The following is an 8778-nucleotide window of genomic DNA, read 5'->3' as shown; positions in this document are numbered from 1 at the left end:
TGCAGAGCCCTCGGCGCGGTGCGGAGCCTCGGCGCGGTGTGATGCGGTGCAGAGCCCTGGGTGCGGACCCCTCGGTGCGGTGTTACGCGGTGCGGACCCCTCGGTGCGGTGTTACGCGGTGCGGAGCTCTCGGTGCGGTGTTACACGGTGCGGTGTGGACCCCTCGGTGCGGTGTTACGCGGTGCGGTGTTTTACGCGGTGCGGTGTTAGGCGGTGCGGTGTTAGGCGGTGCGGTGTGTTACGCGGTGCGGTGTGTTACGCGGTGCGGTGTTTTACGCGGTGCGGTGTTTTACGCGGTGCGGTGTTTTACGCGGTGCGGTGTTTTACGCGGTGCGGTGTTACTCGGTGCGGAGCCCTGGATGTGGACCCCTCGGTGCGCTGTTACGCGGTGCGGAGCCCCGGGCGCGCTGCGCTCCCCCTCCCGCGGGCAGCGGCGGGGATCGGGCGCCACCCAGCGGCCATGGTCCGCCTGTGCTGCTGCGGCGTGGGGCGSGGGGTTGGGGGGCGGACCCGGCTGACGCGATTAAAATATTGATGTAGTCGCAAAAATCGTTCATTAAGGCAATTTAATCTTTGCTATTAAATGTCCTTTCAATTCATTTGGGGTAATTAAGATGCAGTTTAAGTGATTAAATTCTAATTACTTATGCCAGGCAAAGAAATATTTGTCACAGTAATATGGTTAACTAAAGACCTAGCTAAAGAATTTTAACATCTACTTTAAATGATATCGCAGGGAAATCAGGTGCTTTCCCCTGATTGATCCACTTAGCAACATRCTCTGTAACGGTGATGTCAGTTCGCTGAAGTGGTTACGGATCCATCAACACTCGAGTTTGTGTAAACCCCTGAATCCCGCTGAGTCAGCTCTCCTCAGTCAGATTCACTTCATTATTCCAGGGGCAGCAAATTAAGGTCGCTCATTTCAATACAGAGCACAAGAGTGAGATGTTTACCGTTCTGGCTCAGCTGGGATCTGTATGYTGGCAGGCTGATGTCATCTTGGCTTCTCATGTAGGAACATGTTCTCATCTYTTTTCATGTTATGAAGCTGCAAAAGAGTACTCCCAGGATTTGATGGCAAAAAAATGAGACACAGATTAAAAGATCTCTGGGTATATGGAAACATCTATGCTCTGAATAAGCGTAAATAGAAATTACTAGGAGAAAAAAGTGCCAAATACTGAATAATGCCARGATTAAAAAGAAATAATTTAGTACGGGCTCAGACATCTCAGAGCAGGCAATACTCTTTGAAAGGAGAAAGCTTTGGGGGACAACCAACTACCTGTGTCACCTATGTAGGCTTTCATCACTAAAAAGCTATGAAGAACCTTATCCCCCAGTGGGCTGAAGCGTTAGGGAATGTTCTTTCAAGCATCAGTGGTGTAGCAGCAGGAGCTCATGGCCACGAGCTGCCTCGATGTGTGCAGGCTGTCTCCCACAGCACCTTTTCAGAGGGATCCCATTTCCCAAGCACCTTTGAAGCCCTTGGGGCAGTGACAAGAAGAAAGGGGCAGTGCAGAGGACCACTAAATGGTGATGTGYCAGAGTGAATGTCACCCAGCAGTTGTGGTTATTATTCAAGTCAAATAGATTTGCTTGGGTTTAGTTCATGTGGTGACATCTACCCTCAGGTAGTCTGTGTCGTATATGCCCTTTTATTTTGTTTTCATATTCCCCCAAATACGAAGTTTTTGATGATTGGGAATGATCTGTCATTCGTGTGTCTCTCTGCCTGCCCCAGAGGTGTTAYTCACATGATAAGGATGTAACTTATCACACTTTATTGCATATTATTGCCACCATGAATTCACCATAAGCTTTTGGCTGCCTGTTTGCACTGAGCTGTTGTGGGCAGTGTGATTAGGACTGTCCGTGATGGCCAAAGTCCTTAAACAGTTTCAGCCTCTTACAGAAACACTGCTGCTTTCTCCACCAGAAAGATATCCTCCAGGACATTCTCTAGTTTATACTAGTGAAGAATTTTCACTCTCTAAACACATTATTGGATATCGTGTGGTGTTTCAAAACTAGAAGCAGATTTGGAAAGGGGTTTCTAGGTGGACACAGTTCAGACTGTAGCTGAGGCAGGTCCCAGGCTTTATAGACTTGGCACAACAGAGATTAGAAAATGTGTGTAAAGAGAGATTTCTAAAATGGCTTTTTATGTCTTTAAGACAGTCCTGTACATGTGAAGTTGGGGTAACTGAAAGACTTAGCTTTTGCAGGAGAAGGGGTAAAAGACCACCACATCATCTCATACAAGGCACTTGGTGGCCATCAAGTAATGMTGGCTTGTGGTCAGCAGTGACCCAGGCCAGAGCTGGAAATGTGACCCATCACCTCAGGGTGAAAGGTCTCCTGTCCTGTCACTGGTGACCAGCGCACAGTCTCCTCTCCGTGTCCACAGGCTGTGAATTCAGCATGGCTACAGACACTGTGTGTGTGTGTGTGTGTGTGTGTGTGTGTGTGTGTCTGTTACTGGTCTGGACCCACCCTGGGTGCCAACAGGGGGAAAAAGGGCTCCCTGTAAGCAGAGATGCAGTGTGTGCACTGGCTTTCTCCTCCCCAGGGTGAGCAGACTCATGCCTGGGCACTGTTGGCTGTACCCTTCCCTTCCAACGCTGCCTTGAATGGCCAGTTTTTAATAATGACACAGACACGGTTAAGGGGATAAAAAACTGTTTTACCTCAGTATTTGGGATCCCAGGTGCACAACTTGATGGCAGAAAGCACACCTGTGTACAGCACGGGTACAAGTTATATCGGTTTCAGGAATCAGCATATCTATCTAGGATTTCCTAATAAGAAACTTAACAAATGCAGTAATGTCCCCCTATTCTAATGAATCCCCCTCAGATGAGGCCAGAGCCCAGTTTACACAAGATGTTCTGGACAGAAGGCTTCACCCAAGGCTGGAGCTCAGGTTTAAGATAGCACAGGGCACACTGATCCCTTCCTAGGATATTTGGTCTCTCTGCCCAGCAGAACTCCTAAACTAAGCTGGAATATCAGGCTACAGGAATTTACAAACATGTGGGCTAAGGGGTACAAGGGATACATAAAAGGTACAGAAAATGTATAAAAGGATATAAAAGTATAAAAGGGTACATGAAAGGAAAGGCAAAAATCATTGTGTGGCCATTGTGTGTGCCTGTCCTGGCGCTGTGGGCACTGCTGCAGGCAGCTGCTGAGCTGTGACCCTCAGAGTGCTGCCTCAGCCTGTCTGTGCTTGTAGGGGCACAGGGCTATACCTTAGACCCCCCAAATGCACCTTCCTCGGTGTGTGCACTTCTCCATGCCCTGTCAGAGAGCTGGGATGCACCACAGTGGGACCCCAGGCTCTCAGGGACAGTTGCCCTCTGCCATTAAAAGTAGCAACAGCGCTTGGGGCAGAGTTTGCTATTGTGATTCTCCCTGCTTCAGTGACAGTTTTCCAGAAAAGCAGCCAGCATAAATTGTGGTGATATTTTATTGTGTACACAAACCAAACCAGAAACCATCAGAAATCAGCTTTATTGAGAGCATTACCAGTTTCGTTCTTTGCTTCTGTTTTTCRGAAAGGAAAACTTGAGTTTGCAAGAAACAGTTAGGCCCATGTACACATGCCAAATGCTCCTGAAGATTGATGAATGGTAATCAGAGTTTTTCCTTTAGATTTTTAAAAATAAATCCACTCTCTAGGGATGAAACACTAGGTCAAGCTTCAGGATTAACACCTGAGCTTATTGTAATCTTGCTTTTTAGACTGACTGCATAGTGTAGTTCTTATCACAGATAGGCAAAATATCCTCTTCCCTGTCTTGACCTCAAGACACAATTAGTGCATTTCCATGGGGGGCACGATCCTGTTCATGCCCTTGGCAGAGCAGAACGAATCCCACTGTGCTGCACCAGYTGGGGCCACAGGACAGCATCAACAGACAGCAGAGCTGCAGAGGTGACACCCCACTTGTGTSCCATGCACAGGCAGAGCCTCAGTGGCATGGACAGACCTTACAAGGTTTGGCAAGTTTACGTGGCCAAATCCCTTAGGCGACTTAGGAGGAACAAAGGGAGACAAAAATAGATTGATGGGCTGTGTCAGGAGAATTGCAAGTGTCAAAAATATCTGTTGCTCAGGGCAGAGGAAGATGGAAGCGACTGGAAGAGGCCAGAGTTCAGGAGTGGACTTATAAGGCTCCTTCTGGCACTGATAATATTACATTGTCRTATCTGCACGTGTGTTGCCAGAATCAGGGTGACTCGTCCTTTATCCTCTGCTTTCCTTTTTTCTTAACGAGATTTTCTTTAAGGCTTTTTCAAAAGGCATCACATGGAGCATTGCTCAGCCGGGGCAGCCCAGAGACAAAGAGCAGGRCTGCCTGCAGCAGAGAGTGAGGGCAGGGTGTGAGCAGGTGTGTCCTGGGAGAGAGAGGTGCACATCTCTAGGGAGCACAGCACCCTGCAAAGCATCTAAATTCAGTGTACTGTGGAGAGGGTCCGTTCAAGGGCAGGGCCAYGAGAAGGACATCAGTGCAAATTGCTGTTATTATCTTCTGCTGAGATAAAACAGAGATGGAGCGTGTGATAAACTGTTGTGAAGACAGGCTCTGGTGTTTTTCCARAAAGCATTTCAGTTGATGTCTCTGGGGCATGACCTGAGTGGACATTAGGGTAGGAGCTGGCCAGAGCAGGCACAGCCTCTCTGCCTGGGTGTGACAGGCTCAGGCTGCTGTCACAGAGCCTGCAGCCCCAGTTTGCCAGCCCTCGCTGTGTGAGCTGGCCAATCTCCGTGCCTGCTCTGGATCCACTCTCATGTTGGAGCACATTTTATCCCGTGGTGTACATTTGTTCTCTGGCAAGCTGGAAGCTACAATTTATTATTAAAATTGATTGGCTCCAGTGCAGGGAAAACGATCGCAAGGAAACCCTATTACGGTTTTTCATTATCACCATTATTTATTTTTAAGTGCTATTAATATTCCTGAGCCTGGACAAGGCAGAAGATGAGAGGTGGGAYCCACCCCTGCTGCTCACAACCTGAAGGCCTGGCAGCACAAGGGCTCWTGGAACAACTGAGCACATTGGAAGGTTTTTGTCCTCAATCTGCCTCTGGCAAATGCTAACAGAAGTAGAGCTTAAAATATTTGCAAAATACCAGAATAGGCTCATTTGTATCATAGACTGCATAGGTTTTATTTTTTTCTCCCTAGTAAYGAGCACTTTTTTCTTACCTCTGTGGTGTCACTAGCATTAATTAAGAGGTCTTTGATACAGCTGAAGTTGAGGAACAAGGTATGTTGTAACTCTTGGGACATTTTSTATGGAAATAATTGTTCAGGAATATTACATTTGAGGAAACGAGCACAAGTTTGGGAAGACAATGTGTTCTTCAAGCTAGTTTCACAATAGCTGGTTGCTTTTTTGTGATTCCCTACTGTTTCAGAGAATTCATGTAGTAGCTTGTGATCAAAGCCCCAGAGGCTCCCATGGCTAATTGAGCTGGCTTTGTACCCAGTGCTGTGACTGTCATTTGTGATGTGGCGATTCCCCCTGCAGCACTGCACAGCGCTGACTCGGATCACGCTATCGGTGCCGTGCGGATTTTGTGACCAATTGTGATCTGGACAGAGTCTCTAGGCAGAAGAGGGAGTTTGTGTCAGCTTTGAAAAAGGAAGGTGTAAAGCAGCACGAGCAGAAATGAAGCACCAGGCACAGCAAATGTTGTCTGCACCTGGTTTGTGTCCTCTTCTGCCTGAGCCTGTTAGCTGGGGCAGTCAGAGCTGGAGGCTGAGKCTGTTGGAAAGCTGAGCCCCTGCAGCTTCTTTCCCAGGAATTTCTGATTTCTGATCAAATCATCAGACATAATAAAASATTGAGATGCTGTTGGTACCTTCTTTACTTCTCATTCCTAATATTTGTCAGTAAATAATAGACTAGTCTTGTAAAAGAATTTTTAACCATTTACTTGCCACTCATTCACCTCCAGTGTGGATGCAGATTATTTCAGCAGGCACCAATCCCCAYCATGAATTCAGCAGCTTGGCTTTASTAGGGGCTTGTGTGCATGAGGAAACCTGGTTTTCAGTCCAGAAGCTCCACAGTGTTTTAGAGGTCAGGATGTAATTTCAAAGCATTCTTCAAAGATTTTCACATAAAAATACCTGTAGGAGATATGAGTTTGGCATCCCAGTCTATTTGATTGAGGTGTCATTTCTTATGAAAGAGTATGTGGCTGGAATATCYATAGTTAGGGAGCTTTTCAAAAGGCTCTCCTCAGAGGGGACTGAGCCACCAGTGTCTTGGTCCCTGCCTGGGCCAGCAGAAGGAGCCTTCCCAGCCCCTGAAGGAGCCTTCTCAGCCCCTGGATCCCAACCTGTGCAGTTCCTATTTCTCAAGTGCAATAAGTGGATGACTATTTTTGTACCTCCCTCAAGCRATGAAATCCCCATGCCAGGGCTGGCTCTCAGTAGTAACAGAAGTTTAGGAAGGACCCTTGCAAACTGATTTGCTGTTTTCATTCCAATAACCATGGCATAAGCAGAGATATTGCACAAAATTCTTCATGTAATCAGTACYGATCTTCCCAGAAGCCAAGACTAGACAGACACAGGAAGAACATTCATATTACCTTCAGAAATCCGTCCCTCAATCAGAATTAAAGGACATTGTTAGAGTACAAAGGGGAAACAGACAACTTCAGACACTTCTGAAAGTGAGACAGAGGAGTCTGTCGTCACAAGGAAGCTTTTATCCTAGCAAAATGCTAACAAGATGAGCCTGCAGACTGTCAGAGGCTGACAGGGGATCTGGGGGTATCCCTCACATCCCATCAGATCACACCTGACAGATTTCAAATTGCAAACACCCTTTAATAACATAGAGCAAAATTACATTCTCAAAGGGAAAGAAGGGCTGATAGATGAAATAAGGTGCAATTCTATAAAGAAGATTTACTATGCCATTGTGTTTCATGCAAAAACATGTTTTGTTTTGTTCAGAATACATATGGCCTGCAAGGCTGTAGTAGCACACTGGTTTCTCACAGTTCCTTATTTCTCAGTCAACAAAAAGCCACAGAAATTAATTGAAAGCAACTAATAATGGTAAAAAATGTGGTCAAGGTTGACTTCAGAGTTCACTGAATCTCCCCTCTACTTGCTAGGGATATTAAATAGTTAAATTCTCTGCACTAATAGGTGGTATCAAAACATAAGTTCTCAGTAACAGCATTTTCTGAATTTTAATGGACAACAACAAAGGTCTCTTCTAACTTTATTCCTCATATATGTTATATTTTAGAATGAGTTAGAAAATTAAATGTCCCACATCCTCTCCAAATTTGGAAGCTGACACAAACAGTCCTTTTCCCCTAGTTTGCCCTGTCCTGGGTTCTCATATACTCCTCTGCCAGCCCTCTCTAACTGTCCTCCCTTTTCTTGCAGCGTGCAAGAGGAAAGAACAAGAGCACGGGAAGGATAGAGGGAAYACACCCAAAAAGCCTCGGTTGGTCTTCACTGATGTCCAGCGTCGAACTCTACATGCAATATTCAAGGAAAATAAGCGTCCGTCCAAAGAACTACAAATCACCATTTCCCAGCAGCTCGGGTTGGAGCTGAGCACCGTCAGCAACTTTTTCATGAATGCACGGAGGAGGAGTCTGGATAAGTGGCAAGACGAGGGCAGCTCCAATTCAGGCAACTCATCTTCTTCATCAAGCACTTGTACCAAAGCATGAAGGAATAACCACGAACTAAAACCTCGGTGGAAAAGCTTTAAAAATAAATAAATAAATAAATAAAGACAGACCAGGACCTCAAAATAGCAGGTTTATACTTAGAACTATTTGAAAAAAAAAATATTTATAAGTCCAAAGAAACCAAAGACTTATTTCACCTGCATTATGACTTTGTTCTAAGACACACACTTTAGTAGGATGACGACTTGCAAAAAACAGAGAGGAAGAAGAAAGCGAAATGGAGGGAACGAAACGGAAAGCGAAGAGAAGAGGAACAGACCACTGGTCTCACACCTTTGCCCATCATCATCTTCACCGTACTTGGCTGTTTAGTGGTTTGGAGCATAGTGATTTCCTGTCATTGAGCAGACATCTCTGGATACCGCTCKTCACGTCCACAGCAATGCCGTGAAGGTGTTCGGTGTGCCGTACTGCACACACGCCAGTGGGTAGGGACTGGGTCWGGGCTGGTCTGCACAGAGGGCTGTGCCACGGCACGGCCCGCACAGCGTGGAGTCGTCTCAATTCCTTGCAACGGTAGTGTGATTTTTGCTGTTTCACAGTTTGAACTTAACTGGTGCAATGCCTGGGAACAAGTTCAAACTAGGCAAAGAAATTTTGAATGGTACCTAAACCAGTGCATTCTCTTTGTTTGTTAAGGAATGTTCAGATTTGAAAAAGGAAAACTATTCCATCCATAAAAAAAAAAATCGACTAGCTACCAAAGAACACATTTAATAATTATATTGCAGGTATTTTATTGCAATGATTTTAATATTCCAAAGCTATTTTTACACAAATACTATGTAGAGTTATAGGTATAAACTAATCTAACTGTATAACACATAAATCTTGTATTCAAGACTGTTATTTGCAATTAGTAAAACCACATTATCGTTTCTTTCCCTGATTGGCAAGAAAGAATGTCACCCGAGGAGATCACAGCCCCTGGCAGAGCACGGGAACTGAGAACAGGGGGCTGCCTGTGTTGAACTCAGTGAGCCCTTCCCTCACTGACTTCAACCGGAGCACAGGAAGGAGACACGTGGTAGAGC

The 8778-nt window shown here is 45.8% G+C and overlaps 1 protein-coding gene across 1 annotated transcript in view; it reads left to right on the top strand.

Annotated features, from left to right (window-relative positions):
- Nucleotides 1-8772, top strand: part of ONECUT1 (one cut homeobox 1) — a 17568-nt gene extending 8796 nt beyond the window's left edge. The window contains exon 2 of the mRNA XM_057372079.1: nt 7431-8772. Within this exon, the coding sequence (XP_057228062.1) occupies nt 7431-7723 (293 nt within the window). The 3' untranslated portion in view covers nt 7724-8772. The remainder of the gene's footprint in view (nt 1-7430) is intronic.
- The last annotated feature ends 6 nt before the right edge of the window (nt 8773-8778 follow it).

This window comes from Malurus melanocephalus, unplaced genomic scaffold (assembly GCF_030028575.1).
Source record: "Malurus melanocephalus ecotype Western Australia unplaced genomic scaffold, MMel_1.1 scaffold_163, whole genome shotgun sequence".
Lineage (NCBI taxonomy): Eukaryota > Metazoa > Chordata > Aves > Passeriformes > Maluridae > Malurus > Malurus melanocephalus.
The sequence above is the reverse complement of the archived record's forward strand: the minus strand, read 5'-3'. Positions and strand labels throughout refer to the sequence as shown.